The following is a 22,940-nucleotide window of genomic DNA, read 5'->3' as shown; positions in this document are numbered from 1 at the left end:
ACATATGCTGGCCTTGCCAGCAACACCCACATCCCATGAAAGAATAAAGAAAAAAATTGCACAATGTACATTTTTATGCAGAGAAAAACAAATGATATACCAATGCACAAAGCAACATTTTCAAGATTTTTCATTCTTTTCTTTTTTTTTAACATAAGTATCAATTTCTATGTCAGATAGTCACTGCATGCTAGAGCATTTTTACAACTGCATGTTTGTTAGTAGGTGGCAGTGGTACTGAAATGTGCAAATATAATTTCTATAATTAATTCTACAGCACTACATTAGGCTTTGTGCCAATAACTGAAGTTTTCACAGCATAAAATGTGCTTACTGAGAGTGTGAAGAGCTGATAAAATCTAGTTTGGACGTTAAATAGATTGTACCAGAGCCATGTGTACATGCAATTTCAATAGGTAAAAAGCACAATGCTACTGAATTGCAAGGGGAATGGAATACAAAAGTAGGGAAGTTTTGCTACAGTTGTACAGGGCGTTGGTGAGACCATATCTGGGGTACTGTGTACAGTTTTAGTCTCCTTACTTGAGAAAAGATATAATTGCATTAGAAGCAGTTCAGAGAAGGTTCACTCGACTGATTCCTGGGATGAAGGGGTTATCTTATGAGGAACGGTTGGACAGGTTGGGCTTATACCCGTTGGAATTTAGAAGTATGAGAGGTGATCTTACTGAAACATACAATACCCTGAGGGGACTTGACAGGGTGGATACTGAGAGGATGCTTCTCCTTGTGGGAGAGACTAGGACTAGGGGAACTGAGTTTAAAAATAAAGGATGTCCCATTTAAGACCGAGATAAGGACAAATTTCTTCTCTCAGAGGGTTGGTGATCTGTGCGATTCTCTTCCCAAGAGAGATGGAGGCAAGGCCATTGAATAATTATAAGGCCGAGTTAGATAGATTCTTGATTGACAAGGGAGTCAAAGGGTAGGGGGGTAGACAGGAAAGTGGAGTTGAGACCACAATCAGATCAATCTTTTTCGGAATGTTCCAAAGAGGAGTCATTTGGAGTCGAAATGTTAACTGTTTCTCTTTCCACTGATGCTGCCAGGCCTGCTGAGTTTTTCCAGCATTTTCTGAAGCTATTAGGGATGTCAGGACAGATGATCAGCAGCATGGTCAAAGCACTAGATTAAGTAATCTATCCTAACCCTCTAACTATTAAATTGTGGAATTGCTCATCTTTGAATTTGGTCCATTCATCAAAATCTAATCCTCTCATTCGCAATATCAAATCTAAATATTAAATTAAATGAATTTGTTGACCATCACCATGAACCTACTAACCAATGAAATAATTCTTTTTGTTACATATTAACTTATTTAACTTTCAACGTTCAATTCATCGTCTCACTCCATTTCTTCCCTCACTATTTCTCAATCTGCAAATCTACAATTAGGTTAAGTTCAAACATATTAATTGGTTGCTGGTGATTTGTGTAGGTACTACAACTCTAAAAGAAGCTTTCTTGGTTTCCATCATAAATGTGGACACAAGAGTTTATAATGGAAATATAAAAACAAGGAGAGAATGTCAGAGATGTCAACTGAGTCAGACCTGTGCATCCTGGTCCAACTGCTCCCCTCTTTCTAACACAGTTTCATCTGAAGACTATCTTTGATCATGACTCCCTGTGGCTCAGGAGTTGCCTAGACTCCTGCAGCCTGGCTGCCCTCTGAGATCGCTGCACTGCTCTAATTATGGAGTCCTGTGCATCCCCAATTTTAATCACTCTCCCTTGATGACCGTGCCTTCAGATGCTTTGGCCCTGAGTTCTGGGATTTGCTTCCAAAATCTCTCGTCGCTCTCCACCTTTAAAGTGCTCCTTAAAGCCTCTCTTGGACCAAGCTTGTGGTCACCTTGCTAATATCCCCTTATATGGCTCAGTGTCAAAATTTAACTCATAGCACTCCTGGGGAGTGTCTTGGGCTGTTTTACTACTTCAAAAGGTGCTATATAAATGTAAGCTAATGTTATGTACTCAAGGTCCCATCCTTTCAAAGGACAGATCCATATTTTGCAGGGCCTCTCTTACAATCACTTTTGTTCCTGCAGGTCAGTAGGCCTCTTGGCTCATCAAATCCGTTCCTTGCACAGGCCCATCCCAGAGATTCTGTCTCATCCATTTAATTGAATAGGGCTCTATGCAAATATTCTCTGATCTCCAAAGGCAATTGGGTAAAATTGCAGAATACTTGCACATGCTCACATTGCTATTACAGAACTCTTGTCTGCGTCCTTCTGCAGACACCGACTCTTGCCCTTTCGCACTCCAACCTCACCCAACATTATAAAAACAAAAATGCAAGAAAAACTCAGCAGGTCTGTTTCTCTCTCCACAGATGCTGTCAGACCTGAGTTTTTCCAGCATTTTTTGTTTTTATTTCAAATTTCCAACATCTGCAGTATTTTGTTTTCATCCCAGTAACCAACATGCCCTGCAGAATATCAGATTCCTTTTAACCTTCAATTGCATCACCAACCAGATATTTATCCCGTTCCTTTTAAAGCCATTCATTGGCAAAGCATCTGATTTTGATGACAGTCTTTTACGGAAACAAAGTACTATGTGATTATCGCAATTCGAAGTTGCTTAATTTAAGTTATATGATAATTAATTTATTTTAAGCACTGAATACCCACTTTGCTATTACTTACATAAACATCAGATAATTCAATCGTTTTAAATGCAACAAGTGACTGTGTGTTACTAGGCCCATTTATTTAAGCCTGTAGAAAGTTGTTTTCAGTTCCAAGGAGGTTTTCCAGTTGGCGAGGTCATGGAGGACAAACACCTCTAGTAATGCACTCCAGAAATAGTCTGACATTGTAACATCGGAGACCCAGTTTCTGGGTATGGAAGCCAAGGCAAATGCCACACAGTGTCGAGTTAAATAGGTATGTTTATTGCAATAGGGCACCAAAAAATATCAGATAGTTATGGATAAATAGCCGATTCTGGGGTTATTCAGTCAGTCTGCAACATTATATTCTCAGCATGTTGTAAAGCCAACCTTAACAATATTTATTCCATGACAATACACCAAGGTAATCACACATATACTCTTGTTTTAATTACCAATTAAATTTACTCTTAATTTATTTGGGTTTTCTAACCTACTACCAATACAACCACCCAACTTTTAACTGAAACCATTGGCAAAATAGATTAAAAGCCATTGTTAAATTACTTTATTATTCTATGCCAATTACTGAATTATAACAAAGGATAACAAGTAAAGCACCTTATTACACGGGGGAGGGGTACAGAGAGGGAGAGAAATACTATTCTGAAAAGGTAGTTAAGCATCCTCCAATTGTTCAGTGAACAAAATGTGCCAACTATTGATGGCCATGGTGACAAGAATGGTAACGCTGAGCAAGGTACTGCAATGGACTTCTCTCCCAGGACAGTAACAAAGGAAGAAACAAAAACAAAAACAGAAATACCTGGAAAAACTCAGCAAGTCTGGCAGCATTTGCGGAGAGGAACACAATTAACGTTTCGAGTCCGTATGACTATTCAACAGAGCTAAGGGAAAATAGAAGAGAGGTGAAATATAAGCTGGTTTAAGGTGGTGGTTGGGGGGTGGGGGGGGAGTAGAGCTGGATAGAGGGCCAGTGATAGGTGGAGATAGCCAAAAGATGTCATAGACAAAAGGACAAAGAGGTGTTGACGATGGTGATATTAGCTAAGAAATGTGCTAATAGGTGACATTAAGGGTAGAAAGCAGGATAAGCAAGGTACAGATAGCCCTAGTGGGGGTGCGGTGGGGGGAAGGGGTCGAAATAGGCTAAAAGGTAGAGATAAAACAATGGATGGAAATACATTTAAAAATAATGGAAATCGGTGGGAAAAGAAAAATCTATACAAATTATTGGAAAAAGGGGGGATCGGAAAGGGGGTAGGGATGGAGGAGAGAGGTCATTAAGTAAAGTTGTTGAACTCAATATTTAGTCCGGAAGCCTGTAAAGTGCCTAGTCTATTCTGATCCCTTCACCCCACCCCCACTAGGGCTATCTGTACCTTGTTCGTCCTGCTTTCTACCCTTAATGTCACCTATTATTACGTTTCTTAGATAATATCACCACCTTCAACACCTCTTTGTCCTTTTGTCTATGACATCTTTTGGTTATCTCCACCTATCACTGGCCCTCTATCCAGCTCTACTTGTCCCACCTACCACCCCCTTAAACCAGCTTATATATCACCTCTCTTCTATTTTTCCTTAGTTCTGTTGAAGAGTCATACGGACTCGAAACATTAACTGTGTTCCTCTCCGCAGATGCTGTCAGACCTGCTGAATTTTTCCAGGTGTTTTTATTTTTGTTTTTGTTTTGGATTTCCAGCATTTGCAGTTTTTTGCTTTTAACAAAGGAAGAAACCCCCTTCCCCCTGAACTGGGACCACCACATAGTATTCAGACAATACGCATAATAAGCTGAAACAGAATGTTTAAGACTCTCTCTGAATCCAGCTCTCCTACTGCACTGAAGCTGGTGCAGGAAAGATCATGTTGGCATTGCTGTTACTAATCAGTGCCAGCTGCATGATCATATTTATGAAGTGCCTAACATGCATATTGACTATGACAGTTTAACTGTCAATTATTCTTTATACTTTTTGCCAGAAATGTTCAGAGTTAATGAAACACCAATGTGTACATTTCCATTTTACATTTGAAGTGTTTGCATATTAATGGGGAAAAATGTACATTATTTTGCTCATGTAATCAACATAATTAGACAAGAATATTCTTAGGTTACCTATTTAGCAGCAATATTGGAGTAAATTTATTCTCAAATTCCAGATGCTGATTGCCTAATTAAAAACATTTTGTCATATTACAAAGAATTTTAGGGTTCTACATCAAAACTTTGGCAGCTGTAACTTTTTTTTGCTTTTAATCTCTATTATTTTCTCTAACCTAACTTTAACGTTAGTAATTTTGCTCTTTTGCAATTTCAGCTTCTACAGTTCTCGATGCTGCCCAAGCACTTAGTTAACACACACGGCAAACTTTTACAATTTGATGCCCAGTTATCTGCAATATAAGATTTTGATGTACATACAGAGAAGAGAAGAGAACTTCTTTAAATCAGTAGAATGCAGAGTAAGTTGAAGAAGCTGCAAAATGAGTTATGTATGGTGTAAGTATTACTGTGACCTTCTCAATTCATTATAAGCTGTGAATTATCTTTAGTGGAAATTTAGGGAGCAGGCACAAATACCTCTTGCTTGAAAAGAATGAGTGCTGTATCAGGAGACTCACATCAGAGAGTCACAAAAGAAAAAACATTATCACTGCTAAAAATGGAGTATTGTAAAAGCTGAAGTTACAAAGAGCAGAATTACTAAGAATTTGTGCAACATTAAAATTAGATTAAAGAGAATAGTAGAGATAAATTTAAAGCATAAAAAGTTATAGCTGCCAAAGTTGTGTAGGTCCTAACATTTTTTGTAATATGACAAATGGTTTTCAATTAGGCAATCAGCACCTGGAATTTGAGAATAAATTTACTCCAATATTGCCGTTAAATAGGTAAGCTCAGAAAATTCTTGCCAAATTATGTTCATTACATGGGCAAAACAATTTACGTTTTTCTCCATTTTATTAACATGCAAATACTTGAAAACTCTTCAAACGTAAAATAGAAATGCACACATTTGGGTTTGCTTAATTCTGAACACTTCTAGCACAATGTATAAAGAATAATTGACAGTTAAACTGTCATAGTCAATATGCATGCCAGGCACTTCATAAACACGATGAGCTTTGGATTTTTCCGTAGTTTTATGTCTCTGGTACTTGGAAAACATTCCAGTGTTGTGTGAAACTATAATAGCTGTTCGACAGTACATAACTTGAGTATTGCTGAAAAAAGATACATGCTGTTGAAGCTTTTTGTCTTGTACTCATCAGGACAATTCGCAAGAATACCAAATGTAAAAGGAACAACAATTTATGCTGCATGAGAAGAGAGTGTTGATTGGTTGGCAAGTGGAGTCTGATTTTTTTTTTATTCATTCAAGGGATATGGCCTTCGCTGGCTAGGTCAGTATTTATTGCTCATCCCTATTTGCCCTCGAAAAGGTCATGGTGAGCTGTTGGAACAACATTTAAAATGGTGTTCAAAAGAGTGGTAGGAAAAATATATTCTGCTAAAAGGAAAGAACAAACTAAACATTAGTGGGACCCCATGAATGAATAAAGACATGAGAGAACAGCTGAGGGTAAGGAAAGGGGCATATTTTAAGTACAGAGACAGCAGAGGACTGCAGGAGAAGAGGGAATACAAAGAGATTAGAAGAGAAGTTAAAAAAAATAGGAAGGAAAAGAGGAACTATGAAATTAAATTATCAAAGAACATAAAACAAAAGAGTAAAATATTTTACAGCACGTCAATAAAAAAAGGCAGACAGTGTTGAGAATAGGACCATTAAGGGACAGACAGAATAATGATGACTAATATTAAACAATTATTTCACTGTGGTATTTATCAGGGAAATGGAACAGGGAGGCATGATGTTGAATGATGAGATGAACATTGAGATAGCATTTAAAATAGAAAAAGGATGCATTGATTAAACTAAACAAACACTGTAGAGGTGTTACCATGGAGGATGCACCAGTTAACTGATAACTGACTGTTAACGGCCAAGCTATATTTTAGCAAATTTAAACAACAATACTCAAGAAACTAAAATTATCCAATAATCATTTAAAGTAACAGCAAATGAAATATTATTCTCATAACCAGATTGCAAATACATACAGCTGTTGAAAGCTTTAGGTTCATGCAGGCAGTTATTAGGGATGTGATGATTTGATTACATTGATCACTTCTTACTAGTTTCATTTTACAGCCAGCTACACTCAACATAATTACAGAATAAAATATTATGAACATGGCAAGCATAATAGCAGCAGCTCTCTCCCTTGTTTGAAAGTGAAAAAAAAACACACACATCTAGCCGAATCACTATAGCATACCTTTCCCATGTTTCAGAAAGCAGCAGTTTAGGCAAGAACAGTGGCCCGAATTGAAGTCACGACAGATGGGCAAAGCTTCCACTCACTTCGATAAAGGATAGGGTATTAGCAGGTTGAACAAAAGTTAGTTGAAAGACATACCACAGGGGAAGAGGGTAGGTCAGTATAACAAGCCAACAAACAGTGCTAGCATTAGTTTTGCATTGCAATGACAGAAACAGGCAGTCTTAAACACAAAACAAAGGAGACACTGAAGATGTAGACAAGATTTTCATAGCTTTCAACTTAATCAGTATTGACCTTACATGATTATGACAGGTTAACTTTATGGTGGTTAAAGCACACCATTAAGCTTCTGGATTCAAGACTGATTATTTACGTAAGTAAATTTAAATTATGCATATCTGTGAAAATGTTCTGCATCAGAAACCCAGACTAACAACTTAGTCAGGAACTTTTTGCAATCCAACCATCTGATGCATTTGATAAATATAGACACTAATTTTGTCCTTTTTTATCATTTAGAGTATCAAATTTATCAGGGAAATGGAACAGGGAGGCATGATGTTGAATGCTGAGATGAGCAATGAGATAAGAGCATTTAAAATATAAAAAGGATGTATTGATTAAACTAAACAAACACAGAGTAGAGGCGTTGCCATGGAGAATGCACCAGTTAACTGATAACTGACTGTTAACGGCCAAGCTTTATTTAAGCAAATTTAAACAGCAATACTCAAGAAACTGAAAGGTAAGCATAACGGGGGCATGGGTGGGATGGGAAGAGAGCTGTTTATAATGATGTACTTCGAGAAATAACTTTTGCAAATTTTGACAGGTACCCTGAGCAAATTTAAATGCTGGTGTCCTTAGTGAATCAAGAACAAGACCTGCAAACCCTACACAGCTGCAAAAGCGATATAAAAGCTTTGAAGAAAGCAGTAGAAAACAATGATCATTATGACTAAACGGTGGGCACTGATGTGCATGGAACTGCTGAGCAAGCTCATCTCCACGTTTTTGAAACAGGTTACTGTGGCAATTCATGAAAAAGTGTTGAAATTTAAAATTAATTCTTTGGATATCTTTCAGTTCTTCCCCTATGGGGGACCTTTGAAATGTTGTTCTACTTCCATTACTGGACATTAATACAAGAGTAACTTGTGTTTAACGCAGCTTTCAAGATAAAAAAATAATCCAGCAATAAAGGATATGATCTACTGTATTAGTATGCAACAAACAGGAACACTTTTTTGAAGAAAATACAAGTTGACTCTACTTATGATGTAACTGTTCAGTACCTGGCTTTGTTGTATGTCTATAGTTCTGCTTTCAGTTGCAGTGATAAAGCTACAGTGCATTCTATTAATATCCACTGAAACTTGCAGAGCTCCAAGCAAATACAAATTTAAGAAATCTTATTGATAACCAATCACACATGATAAACAATGGTTTATGAAGAATGCACATTTGAGAAATGCTTTGGAACACACTGTTGCTCAACGTGGTCGATATTTTTTTTGAGGACAGATTGTTCAATATCTCCTTACAGGTGGAATAGAACATCTTTTCCTCCCAGTGTACAGTTCTGAAAATGTCATTAGAATGGAATAGCGCTAGAAGTAACAAGTATGTTTAACCTTTCACATTGACAACATGATATTCAAATATAACTGCTCTGCCACAATTATAGGGGGATTTCTGAAAACATAAATACACATTCGGCAATATTTTTAAAGAGATTTTTTTTTAAATTCCATGCTAATATAGTTATGGGAGAAAGGTTTTGCCTGACATAATTCAAATATTTCCACTCAATACAAGGAGTTTTATACCAGATATTGCAAATTCTGAATTTTATGCATCTCATTTCCGAGTAACTCCACTGGAAGTTAAATTCTGGTAATATGTAATTATTTCACAAATTTGAACTTGCAGTAAGGATGCCATCATGTTATCAACTAAACATCTGGAGATGGATATGCTCAAAATGTCATCTGTTATGCTCAAACGATTTAGACTTATGAATCTGAAGTACAATTTTGAAATTAGTGGATGACACAAAATTTGGAGACAAGGTGGGAGTGAGGAGGGGAGAGGCGGCATAGTTAATACTAAGGAAGCTTATGACAAAATATGACAATGCTAAAGTTATAGAATGGTTATGTATTTGACAAACTAATTTCTATAAATATATATTAAAAAGTGTGCGTCTGTGTGTGAGATGGTCTATTTTGACAGGAAGAATAAGGAAACCATGTACGCCTTGGAAAACGAGTGTCTAAACGAGGTAGTGAAGTGGAAGAATCTTGGGTACAGATATACAAATCACGAAAAGTCAGGATACACGCTAATACAGAACACAACAAAGCACAGAGGTTTATTTCCAAGGAGACAGAACTAAAATGCAGAGACATTATGTACAATTTGTATTGAACATGGGTTAGACCACACTTGGGGCACTGTGTTACTTTCTAGTTCCCATATTTTGAAAAGGAGATAGAGGCTCTAGAGGAGCTGCAAAAAGATAAAAGAATTTAAAAGGATGATATCAGAATTGAGAAGTTATAATCATCAGGAAAGATTGAACAGGCTGGAGCTCATTTCTCTAGAAAAGAGAAGGCTGAGGAGTGACATGATAGATGTCTTTAAAGAATTTGAAAGGGGTTGATAGGGTAGATGAAGAGAAAGTGTTTCCACATTGTGAGGAGGTCAAAATGAGGGGGCCATAAACACAAGATAGTCACTAATAAATCCAATATGGAATTCAGTAGAAATTCTGGTAATATGCAATTATGTTATACATTTAAACTTTTAGTAAGGATGCCATCACGCTATCAACTAAACGACTGGAGATGGATGTTATCCATTATGCTCAAATGATTTTGACTTGTGAAATTGAAGTATAATTTTAAAATTTGTGGATGACACAAAATTTGGAGACAGTGAGGAGGGAGAGCCAAGAGAGTGGTCAGAATGCGGAATTCACTACCACATGGAGTAGTTGAGGTGAATGACAGATTCATTTAAAGGGAAGCAAGATAAACACATGAAGCAGAAAGAAATGGAACAGGATATGTTGGTAAGGTGAGATGAAGTAACTCTTTCGAGTACAGATGTAACTCTTTCGAGTACAAACCCGTTTCCATCTGTTTCAGATGAAGTTACATTGTTTCATAGTTTGCCATTGTGAGATTTGAACTCTTGATCTTGGGGTTACAAACCCAGTACCATAACCACTTGGCTATTTAGGCCAAGCTAAGGTGAGATGAAGTGGGTGGAGAATGCTCATGTGGGACATAAACACTGACAGGGGCCAGTTGGGCCTGCTTCTGCAAATTCCATCTAATTGTTGGGAATTAAAATACTTTCTACAGCTGTGCTTATTACCTGTGGTTAAATATAATGCTACTATAAAGGATATTTATGTAGAAGAAAACTAGGAGCCCATAAGACAAGAAATTGCTAAGCTTTGCTTAAAATTGCCATCTGACCCTTTAAGATTATTTTCATTGTAGATTACCATGGGAAAGAAACTATATCCTATCACTACAGTGAGCAGCACATCACCGCATTAAAGCATACTATGATCAGCAATGCATCTTGACCTTAGGGTTGAAATTAAAAACTAAATATGTCAATAATGAGGAATCAATTATCAGCTGCTTGGTCTCCAGAAAATGCATCAAAGGACACAGAGCGTCCTACAAAACGTGCAGGTCAGGAGTAGTGCTGCTAAACTCCACTCAAAAGACATAAGCAACGTTCCCAAAAATCACAAACGACATCCGACGTGACTGTGACCAAGATAAGCCATTCCTTTATGACCTGCCTGCATCCTTGACATGATTGACCGACCACGCATCTTTCTCTGATGTCTCTCCACTATGGGCCAGACCTGTGGGACTGCACTCGCCTGGTTTAAATCTTATTCACCCAGTCACAACCAGAGAATCACCTGCACTGGCTTCTCTTCCTGCCCCATATCTCTGGTGTCCCCTAGATATCTACCCATATTTCTCAACTACTTTCTTCCCCTCAGCACAAGTTCTGGGTTACCAAACCACCACTACTCTCTTCTACTTTGGTAGCACACTCTACCATGGGACTTGGGCCTTCACATGGCTTCCGAACCAAACCAAAAATATCATGCAGAAACAAAATGAAAACCATTGCAATAATCCCAAACCAAGAGAGATACAAAAAGAAACACCACTAAAAATGAAAATCAAACAGAATCACTTCAGTATCCAAAACAATGTGGGTGCAGTGAAACCAAGATCAAATCTTCATCCATGGAGACAGGGAGGCTTTGAAGATCTGTCTTGCCATGCTGCATCACATGAGCCCCTCAGGGAGCGCAAAACCGAGGCTAGGGGAAACAGCCATTCAATGTGATCGTGGCTGATCCTCTATCTCAACACCAGACTCCCGCTCTCTCCCCAGACCCCTTTACTTCTTTAGTGTCTAGAAATCTATTTCCTTCTTAAATATATTCAGTGACTTGGCTTCCACAGCTTTGTGGTAGAGAATTAAACAGGTTCACCATCCTGAGTGAAGAAATTTCTCCTCACCTCGGTCCTAAGTGGCCTACCCCATATCCTGAGATTGTGACCCCTTGTTCTAGGCTCCCCAGATGGGGGAACATCATCCCTGTATCCACTCTGTTCAGCCTGGTAAGAACTTTATACGTTTTAATGAGATCCCCTCTCATTCTTCTAAAGTCCAGTGAACAGATGCCCAGTCGATCCAATCTCTCTGCACACAACAATCCTGCCACTAGGAACCAGTCTGGTGAACCTCTGCTGCACTCCCTCTATGGCAAGTATATCCTTCCTTAGATAAGGAAACCAAAACTGCACCAAGGCCCTGTACAGCTGCAGCAAGACATCCTTGCACCAGCACTCAAATCCTCTTGCAATGAAGGCCAACATACTATTTGCCTTCCTAACTGCTTGCTTCACCTGCATGCTTGCTTTCAGTGACTGGTGTACAAGGACATCCAGGTTCCATTGTACATCAACATTTCCCAATCTATCACCATTTAAATAATACTGTCATTCTGTTTTTCCTTCCAAAGTGGATAACTTCACGCTTATCTATGTTGTATTGCATCTGCCATGTATTTGCCCACTCAACTTGTCTAAATCACCTTGAAGCCTCTTTACATTCTCACCTCCCCACATTCCCAGCTAGTTTGGTGTCCTTAGCAAACTCGGAAATATTACATTTGGTTCCTTCATCCAAATCATTGATATACATTGTAACTAGCAGGTGCCCAAGCACTGATCCCTGCGGTACCCCACTGGTCACCACCTGTCACTCTGAAAAAGACTCATTTATTCATAGTCTCCGTTTCCTGTCTGCTAACCAATTCTCAATCCATGCCAACATATTACACCCAATCCCATATGCTTTAATTTTGCACACTAACCTCTTATGTGGGACTTCAGCAAAAGCTTTCTGAAAATCCAAATAAACCACATCCACTGGTTCTCCCTTATCTATTCTACTAGTTACGTCCTCAAAAAGCTCCAGTAGGTTTGTCAAACATGATTTTCCTTTCATAAATCCATGTTGACTTTGTCTAATCCCGTTGATATTTTCTAAGTGTCCTGTTATCACATCCTTTATAACAGACTAACCGGTCTGTAATTCCCTGTTTTCTCTCTCCATCCTTTTTTTAAATAGTGGAGTTACAATTGCCACCCTCCAACATGCCTGGACTACTCCAGAATCTATAGAATTTTGGAAAGTGAGGGGTGGGGGGGGGAAGAAATGATGAGCACCAAGGACTAGGCCAGTGAATTTAATGCAGCTTTGAAACCTACTGTACAGTCCTCAAGGCTTCACCTTTTGAAAAACTTACATGGTGCATGGAATATTGGCACAAGCAGCTTTGTATAATTGGGCAATCTAAAATAAATCTAAATTAACCCATCAACTATGATGACAAAAATGATTTTGTAGCAATATAAAAAGGGTTAAATTGTGATCTATTAAGATAAAACAATAAATGTTTTGATATCAAGCGCCATTTCTACATTTCTAGCTGTTACTTGAAAGTTGGAAAGGTACAAAAGTCCTTATTCAAGATATAGTTTTTCCTTCTTCCACTGAGCTGTAGGAATCAAACACCTGTAAGAGCATATGAGCCACTGTTTAAAATTAAGAATACTTTGCTCATCTTTCACTTTAAAAACTTAATAGTTTGGATATAAAGTCAACATTCTGCAAGACAGTTCTGCTGTGATCAAAACAGGTCTTTTGTCTACCTATTGGTGCAAATTAAAAGTTGGTAATAACCAGGGCTGTTTGACAATACAAGAATTGAAACATAAATACTTATAGGAAAACAAATGTGGTCTGAGGGTGGTGGGGTACAGGAAGAAAAAGTGTACACTAGACGCTACTGAGAGCATGTTTCTTTATAATGATGCACTGTCATTTTTAATAAAGGCCAAAGTTAAAGAAAAGCATTAATTCCAAATTTTAGTTCTTTTGGTAAGCCTTATTTGAGGCTACAGCTACCAATTTTTATGTTTTTAAAAAAATCTTTGTGTATACTCTGTAACATGTTGAGGGTAAATACAGTCATAGAGACAATAGAAAGACTTGGGGGGTGGGGGAGAGAATTGTGTTGCAAGAAGTACCAACGGTCCCCAGAAATTAGCCATAACTGCCTTTTCTTCACCAGCAGAGAAAGTGTGACCAACATGGCAGTGGAATTCTTGCCGACTTCCATCAAGAGTTCTGCAAATACTCAGCAGGTTTGGTGAAAGCAATCTTCCACCTTTCCCCTGGAGAAGGGTGCACATATTACATTTCTACACTCCATTCAAAAAGCCGTTTTAAGAATTGATGGAACCCATCCAACGAAGGCTGTGGACTTGAGGTACAGCGAGCAAGCAACTTACAAACTATCCTTTTGACCACCAAGGAAACACTGCTCCTGCTTCCACTGAATAACCAATTTCTGCATTTCTAAAAGAAATTCTTGCAAAAAGACAAGGTTTTTGTCTGTACATATAGCAATATAAACCAGTAATGACTCATCATGCCATTTGATTTAGCTACAAAAAAATGTGAAAAAAGTTACGTTGAAAATTAAGAACACGGTACTTTAAAGGAAAAAAAAAGATTTTCTTTAAAATAGATGGCATGTTTAGGAATAAAGGAACTTATCCAGAAGTACTGAAGCATTTTCCAAAGTTTGTGCTCACATCAAAATATTTACTTAATAAATTATGTTTTGCTGCATGGCGCAACAACATTGCAACTTTGGTTTAATGAACTTTAAACAAAAATGTGATTAGTACAGCAAGGTTGAAATTAATGAAAAATAATGCAGCACAGAACACACAAAAAACATACTGTTGTCTGGGATAAATGACAACTCTAAACAAGTGCCTGCTGCAACTATTCAACTTGGTTTTCCAACAATTAGGTGATTTATAATTTTGACAAGATTTCAGAAATGAACACTCGTTTAGAGTTGTGGGGTGGTGGTCGGAGGGGAGGGGGGGGGGTGGGTGGGGGTTTATGAAAGAAAGCTGTAAAAGGAGCAAACCTGATTGGCTGTAGCTGCTGCGGCGAAGGGAACGCTTGTGGCAGGTGTTGTTGCTGCAGAGACAGTGGCGGGCGTAGCACTGTGCATCAAGGGTACTTTCAGGAAGGGAACCATGGAAGCAATGAACAGAAGGGTGCGGCACATGGCAACCATGACATGTGTTGTATTTTTTGGGCATGGCAGATATCACATAGCAGAAAGCCATCGTGGAGGGAGGAGGAGGTTACACCAGCAGGTGACATGCAATCATAATGCAAAGCAAGGAAGCATGGGAGAAAATTAAAAAAAAGAGAAAGGAAAAAGCTTATTACAATCACAATTAAAAAGGACCAATGCCAACATAATCAGCGTTTCCCAGAGAACATACAATAGGAAGCTCAGGGCATGGGGAAAAAGTAACTGCAAATATTCTTCGACTCTCCTCCCTTCTTATGGCATTACTTTAAATGTTATGAGCATAAAATCTTTCAACAAAAGATGGGTCAAATAAAGTTAATGATGCCGGTGTTAGATTTTGTTTTTAAATGTTCATTAGTAAGAGAAGCTTTTAAAGTATGTACCTTCCTGAACTTCTCTGGGAGACTCTGATACATAATATATTAAGACTTGATTCTCTAACTTACTTAGAATAGATTTAATGGTATCAAGTAAAACCAAGATGCTTAAAGAAGTATTTACATATCGAAGAATTTTACAACGGAAAATCAGATGTCACACTAATTTTACTATAAGTTTTCTATTTCCAACCACGGCCTCACAGATATAGATTATGGGTGCAGATTATAAGCACCGTATGGGCTGCAAGAACAAAAAGTAAATTTCTCAGCCAGTCTTTGTTCCAAAAGGTCAGTCATAATAAATTCAAAGTTATTCAAGACAATAGGTAAATACATGCCGTGATTTGATACAGCAATTTGTGTTACTCAAGGTTGTAATTTGTTACCTTACCCTAACTCTTAACCATTGTATCAAAAATGCACAAGGTGATTAAAATCTTAGTTCAAAATTGAGGTGTGAAACAGATAAACAAATTCTATTGTGCTCCAAATCAAAATGAACTTCTTCAGATTCAGGTTAACTCAAGATATAGCTTGAAGATTTAATTCTATATTTCATGGCATATATTTATTTTCATGGCAAATTAAAGCGTTTAGAATGAATAAAAAAAAGAACTTCTCATTAAATATGATTACATTCAAGGTTAGGAAACAAAAGGTGAAACCTACCAACAGTTGTAGCTGGAGGAGTCATGCAAAACACCGACCCTGCCATCATGCAGTGGAACATTTAGAAAGGTGAATTTGGGAGGAAAAAAGTATTAAAAATGCATGGTTAGTGTTAGATCACAAAGCCAAGACCTTGAAAAACAAATACCAAAAAAACCTTCCATATTTCAGTTGGTTTTAACACTGCTAGGTTCAGTTCAAACCTCAAAATGCTTCTCTTTCCACTTCGAAATTCATTGTTTAATAAGGTACAAGAATTTATTTTTACACCAAGAGTTCTTCAGTAAGATGCTTTTTCTTTTTTAAAAAAAATGTAAGTCCTTGTGATGATCCAGGGGACATTCAGAACACTGATCTGATACACTATCGGAATACAGCATAGAACATGTGAAGTACAATGAAAGTAGAGGTGGAACTAGGGCCATTTTGAGTTTTGGTGTCCTTTGAGGCACCAGCAACTGGAAACAAAAACTTGAGAGACTGAGCTGAAAACCGCCGGGTGGTGATTTCACCCCAAGCATGTTTGGCTCCACATTACTCTGAACTATGTTCAAGGACAAAGGAGCAAAACATTAGCATCTCTTGAAATATTAAAGAGAATGGTACTGGCAATTAGCCATAGTCCATGAAGGACCATAGGCATCTCTCAATTGATTGTGTAGCTTGAGGGGCAGCAAGCCACACCAAGTGTGGAGCAAGACAAGGAGGAAGGCATCCATGAACTACCAAAGCCAGAACAGGGATTGAACTTGTGCTGTTGGCATCATTCTGCAACACACTCTGGCTAACTGAGCTAACCGACAGACGCAAATATTAGAGGGTCTATTTTCAACATTATATAACAAAAAATTTTATTAAATGAAGTATGACAGATTCATAACAAAAAGATCCTATTGGATTTGGACGCTGCTGAGAGTGATTAATTGTTTACACAAATAATAAACCAAGGTTCATTTCTATGCAGTTTATCAGCAATATTATTTACTTTTAATTTACAGGTTAATTTGCTGCACAGTTCTTAAAAAGCATATACCAAATATAATTAGCAATTCTGAATGAATCATATTTAATAAATTTGCAGCACTGATGTTGACAGTGAAACACTGTGCATCTAATTCCATGTCAATGAAGTACTGATGCCATTTAATCAACAGGTCAATATTTTGCAAGTTTTTAAATAAAAAGTTTACCTCCTATTAACATTTACATGGTTCAACTGCGGCACGCAAAATACATCTTTTTTTCATTGCAGCTGGGTATTCAAGGCAAATCACATTAATTAAATAATTTTGCCGGCCTAGTTTGAGTGTATGTTTTTGCATTTTTCTCAAGAATAATAATGGTTAGAGAAAGGAGGTTCAAACATTAAAATGCAGATATCACTTATTCAGGTTTTGCTTCTATGATAGCATAGGTTTACAGAAAATTTTTCAACTTATTGCCGTGGCTTTTCTTTTTCCAATAAGAATTTATCACGGATCAACAGTTTAGCAGCAGAAGTGACTGATTACATTTAAAGGTATTAAAAATGAGGAAAGAGAATTGGGGTGGGATTAATTGGATAGTTCTTTCAAAGAGCTGGCACAGGCACCATGGGCTGAATGGTTGTCTTCTGTGGGGTAGGATTCTAAAAGGCAATTAAGATGAAAAAAAAAAGACTAATCTGTCATTTAAAAATAGAAAAACTGTCAAAACTGCAAGTGGGTTTTATTCCTACATCTCTGTATTTTATTTAAATAGATCCTGCTCAGAATATGACATTTGAATACTTTTAATTGATATTTAATAGCAGAAGTGATAGTTAGGGAGGTTTACCAATGGAGGTAACCAGTTACTAGCAACAAAAAGGAGAGGCTTAAAAGTTGCACATCATCAACACTATGCACAGAAAAAAAGCAAGAAAAACAGAAGCTTTAAAGATGCCGAAAGATAGCATATCTAAAGATTTACTACTAAACAATCCTTTGATGTCATGTGTTACTGGTTAACATGGTGTGATCTTTTACATCAAATATACATAGATTCTGCATTCACTGCAAATACTAATCTCATTAAAATTATTTGTTTTTAAACAGCATCAGGTAAGTCTATCACAAAAGTAATAATTTGCAAAAATTCTTTTTGATGAAAAACACAGTGAAGCTGTCCCTAAAGACCATCTGCATAGAAATACAACCTGCCTCCAAGTCATTTAATGCAATTTCAAACAAATGAATGATTCACATAATTTGAACCGAGTTCAATGGAACCATTCAAAGGAAGGACAGGTTTCAATGTACATCAAAGGTGTTTTCTGTTGAGTCTTGCCCTTTCAGAATAAATTAAGCACAGCATTTTAAAGCCATTTTTACTTCATGTAACACGCAGTTGCAAGTGCTAGCAAGAAGCAAAATAAGGCAACCAAGCAGAAATATATTTTTGAACATTTAACTTGTGCGATAATGGCTACATTATCTTATTTGATCAAGTCAACAGTTCAATCTTATAATACTCTCAGTAAGGGGGAAAGGACGTACCTGTTGGAAAAAATGTTGGCTGCTGCATTTGTGCATTGGCTAGAGCCTGTTGGTAGTGCAAAACACTAGGATTAAAGATTGTGCTGGTGCCATTGCTTTTTTCAAGGGCTGGTCTCTTTGGTAAGTGGTGAAGGACACCAGGTGGGAAGGCCTGTGAATGAGGGATTTAGTAAGACAAGTGTGATAAATAGAGAAGACAGTATGAAATTCCTGTCATGCACTGCAAGTATTCGTATTAGTCAAAGTAGTACAAAAAACAATTTTGTCCGAAGACAGATTTTCCGTAAAAGGTACAAGCGTAGTTTTTTTAAAAAAAACTAAACCCAAGTAATTAATGCTGTGATACTAGACATTATTACACTACAGAATAAAGATCTGCATTATTTTAAAGCAACACTTGTCCTTAACCAAAAAGATAATTAATTTAATGAAAATACTCTCACTATATTGGAATTTGGAAATGCAGTTAAACAATTTAATTAAAGCAGATCAGTACAAGATCCACACATTATAAGGCTATCAAAACACATCACATTAATTATCATGAATTTAAACTATAATATGTAAACTCAATAGTGTGTAGTGAAGGCTATTTGCTGCTATACCTGAAATGCAAAAAGCAAACATCTGATATTCCAAAAAATAACTTTTATATTTAATAGTGAGACTTTTTAAATGACCAGTACACTTAGTTAGTATGAACATAATATCCTTCCAACAAACATCTAATTAGAAGCATTTATAATAAAATTAAAAATAAAATCTATTAAGTTATCATACTATCTTACTATCACTACAGTGCATGCAAAGCAAGAAGGTGAAAGGTCAAAGTACCAGGTCAAAGGTTGCCTCGAGGGGTCGTTTCACAGATTTGGCAGCCGACTGAGTCTTAAATAGCAGGCAGCGAGCATATGATGGCAATGGACCAATGGGGTTCAAGCGTATTAACATACAGGTAAACAGCAAGCAGAAGTGCGTCATGGGAACAGCAGTACATTGCAGGTAGGTGAGGAGAAAAAAAAAACAAAAAAAAACCCTGAATGCAGTATACAACATACATCACAGAGCATGCATAAAATGAGTTGTCAAAAGGTTGCAGTTACAAATACTGAATTAGTACTGTACAGCAAAATAAGCATTTACTGTACCTTTGTTAAAAACATAAAAGAGCAAAACACAAATATCCTTTAATTATTTCTAACACCAACTTGTGTAAAATGTGTGCGCACAATAATTATATAAGTTTATAATTATGTTATTGTACCTTTCAGGCTATAGTGAAATATGGAACCACAGAAAGATGGCTAGATTCTGCATTGCTCATTTGTCAGTACCTTTAGGAGACAGTATAACATTAAAAGCTAACCCTCCCTAAACTGGCACAAAAGCAAACCACCCCATAGTTCTTGGAAGTTATCCACATTACCATACTTTCAATTATATTATTGATTTACTTTTTGAAAAAAATTGGTTATAAGGATCCCCATTGGACTGTCCTGGAGGAATCCAGAAATAAAGTTTACTCTCTGACCCTGGAGAAAATCAGAAGAGGCATTCTGTTCTTTCACTTTGTTATGGCAAGATTCTCAACAGCAGGGCTACAATGCACCCAAGGTACAATGTGACCCCAGCTTACATGCACTTATGGCAAAAGCACGTGAAGGATACAATGGTTTGACGTAGAATATTGTGGGCATTGTAGCTGCCATTAATGGCTGACTGGTACAACCACGACCATTGACATGCTGGGAAACCAATGGTAGGGCTGTGGGGTGTTGGATGGTCACATGATGAACCCTCCCAGGTTTAGCAATCCTTGGGTCTCAGCGGCGATGGTTGTTATACCACAGCTTGTTTGGTTGACGAGATAGTCTTAAATCCACACTGGACTGATGGTTATGAAAGTATCACCTTCTCACTGGCTGCGAGAGCTCCATGCAAAATTATCAAACTAAATCCTCGTCAGTGTGAGCCCACAGCAATTAATAAAAGACAGAATATAATTTGCAAATAAACTGACAGATTTTAACACGAGCCAGAAGACCCACCAATATGAAAAGCAAATTTCATAGTGGGGTGCTCATTTGAGGTTGAAATTAAAGCGTTGTTGGGGTAGGAAACTTTTACCTGCAACTGTTTACGCTAAATTTGTACTGCAGCATTCATTTCCCACACAGATGCTGAAAGTGAAGAAACATTCTGTTCCTAGCACCTGCAAATCTCACCTTTGATGCTCACAAAACCATGAGACTTATAAACCATGAGTCATATTCATGTTGACATCAGGCAGCATGTTATGCCTTCAGCGACTGCCACAGCAAAAAAAAAATGCATTTGAACTGCATTTCACATTGTGAACAAACTCTGATGGGATGCAAACTAAACAAGTTAATTCTGCGCCTATTATTCTGGTGTGGTGCAATTGAAGAGACACGCACAATTAAGAGCACTATCCAGCTACCCAATAATTCTGCCGAAATCAAGGTAGCTGATTTGCGGGAGGGCTGACAGTGAAGTTCTGAAAAATACATATGACAGATAAAATAGATTTCACATTACCTCCCAAATCACATTTTCCCTATTCTCTCTTGTGGGGAGAAAACAGCCACCTGGAGAATCTATTTCCTTCTCCACAGCTTTGTAGGATTCTAGTGCATTAGTTTCTTCTTCCTTTACTGACTTCTAGACGCACACTAAATGACACCAATCAGTACAATAACACTAATAGGCACGTCACTTAATTTTAAGGCAATCATTGACCAGATGTGCCAAAATGCTAATCATTTGAACAGATCAAGAAAGTGCTATTTTTATGTCACTGCTTCATCTTGCTTTCTTGTAGAGAAAGACCCTTTCCATATTAACCCAATCAGCTGGATAGGGAAAGCAGAATGAGGCCCAGCCATATAAACCATTAAGGAAGGCAAAACATAATCTATGCCTTAATTAATTATACACTGCTTAGCAATCTGCCCTAGGCAGATGAATATCCTTGGTTCTTTTATTATCTTTTCTGTGTAAAGGATACTTTAGAAAGGCCACATGCACTGCAGATAGATCTGACACATCTCTATCCTTTTAAAATTCCAATGTAAATTTAAGGCAACAATCTTGCTTTACATATGAAGACAGATAATTGCAAATATCTTCAAAGAACTGAAGGTTATTATCACTAAAAACGTCAAGGTCAGACATGAACTGACCCCAAGAAATTTAGCTCGGATACCATACATAACCTAATTTTCCCTTAGGAACATCGAAACAGGCATAGGGAATTCAGCCTACTCGGGTTCCTTTTCAGTTGATAGGCCGTTTCAACTGGCTGCTTAAGTTGCATAACCTCAGGATAAGGAGTTGGCTTTTTCTGACTTAGGTGAGGAGAAATTTGTTCGCTTCAAGGGTTTTGAATCTACCCTCGGGGGCTGTGGATGGTCAGTCTTTTGAGTATAAATACTCATGACTGAGATTGAAGTTTTGGACACCAAGGAAATCAACGGATATGGGAACGGGACAGGACGAGAAAATGTTGAGGCTGAAGATCAGCCATGATCTTATTGAATGGTGGAGCAGACTCCAGGGGTCTTATGATCTACTGTTGCTCCTATTTCTTATAACTTATACATCCCTTTAGCCTGTTCTGCCACTCAATTAGATCACAGCTGTCTTGTACATTGACATAATTTACCCACCTTGGGAAGGATATTCTGATGGATGGGTCAAAGCTCAGTAATCCCTCTGGACAGCTGGGCTAATCTTCACTTTGGGCATGGGTAGAATATCTGAGGGGGCCTTCCCCAGATCTGGAGTAAAGCACGAAGGTGCCCGGTCTCTAACTATGTTTTATCATGCAAGCAACTGGATCCTCAACCACATTTCTGCAAATATTGGCATCACTCCCAATCAGGCATCAATTCTGATTATGAAGAGTGAGAGTGTGTGTGTGTCCATGGTTAATTAATCTGGGGGAAGGTTAATAAGGGCAGCCTGACTGTGGGAACTGAGAAATGAAAGATAAAGGTGCTAGATGCATTCATTTGTAATACATGCATTTGTAATGAGAGGCTACGTTGAACTTGGAGTTACAAGTAAATAAGTTGTGTTTTAAAATTTGCATTAGGTGATGATAGGTAAGGGCTTGACTTTTCGGCTGCTAAATTTCAAAGGGAGTTTAAGGGACTTTTACAACTTAAGAGGTTTCATAAGTAAACATGGGAAGGTTATTAAATTTTATTTGATCCAAAAGTGGAGGTAATAGGAAGACATGAAAGATTTTTATATTTTGGAAAAGTTGAGTTCAAAGAAGTGCCTAGGATAATGGAGTCTAGGATGAAAGGGGAAAAAATATATTTAAGGGAGATGTTTTGTTGAATTGAGGTGACTATGTGGGGGAGATGCCCTGAGACCAGCTCTGTATTGAGAAAAGTTGTGAATTTGAAGCAGTCATCCAGTTTCAAGCCAGAAAAGTCTGTTTTCAGAAAGCAGTCTGTTTCTGAACTTCCTTTGGATTTCCAGAGCAGAATGGAAGAGAGTGAGAAGTTGTGCGGTATACTTTATTAAGGTAGTAGTTTTTGCCTTGGGTAATATTACTGGATTTTTATGGTTAAAAATCTATA

The 22,940-nt window shown here is 37.6% G+C and overlaps 1 protein-coding gene across 14 annotated transcripts in view; it reads right to left on the bottom strand.

The window, feature by feature from the left end:
* mbnl2 (muscleblind-like splicing regulator 2) overlaps positions 1-22,940 on the bottom strand; it is a 108,075-nt gene that overhangs the window by 11,071 nt on the left and 74,064 nt on the right. For 8 of the 14 annotated variants that reach the window (XM_041199738.1, XM_041199739.1, XM_041199741.1 and 5 more), the window contains 3 exons: positions 19,162-19,215; positions 18,328-18,478; positions 15,812-15,850 (listed from right to left, as the gene is read on the bottom strand). The exons of 1 other annotated variant lie outside the window; for it this stretch is intronic. In XM_041199738.1, the coding sequence (XP_041055672.1) occupies positions 15,812-15,850; positions 18,328-18,478; positions 19,162-19,215 (244 nt within the window). Of the gene's footprint in view, positions 1-14,585; positions 14,681-15,811; positions 15,851-18,327; positions 18,479-19,161; positions 19,216-22,940 lie in introns of all 14 variants that reach the window. 5 more of the 14 variants (XR_005944462.1, XM_041199744.1, XM_041199748.1 and 2 more) reach the window with 4 other exon arrangements.

The sequence above is a fragment of the Carcharodon carcharias genome, chromosome 11 (genome assembly GCF_017639515.1).
Source record: "Carcharodon carcharias isolate sCarCar2 chromosome 11, sCarCar2.pri, whole genome shotgun sequence".
NCBI classification, from domain to species: Eukaryota; Metazoa; Chordata; class Chondrichthyes; order Lamniformes; family Lamnidae; genus Carcharodon; species Carcharodon carcharias.
The sequence above is the reverse complement of the archived record's forward strand: the minus strand, read 5'-3'. Positions and strand labels throughout refer to the sequence as shown.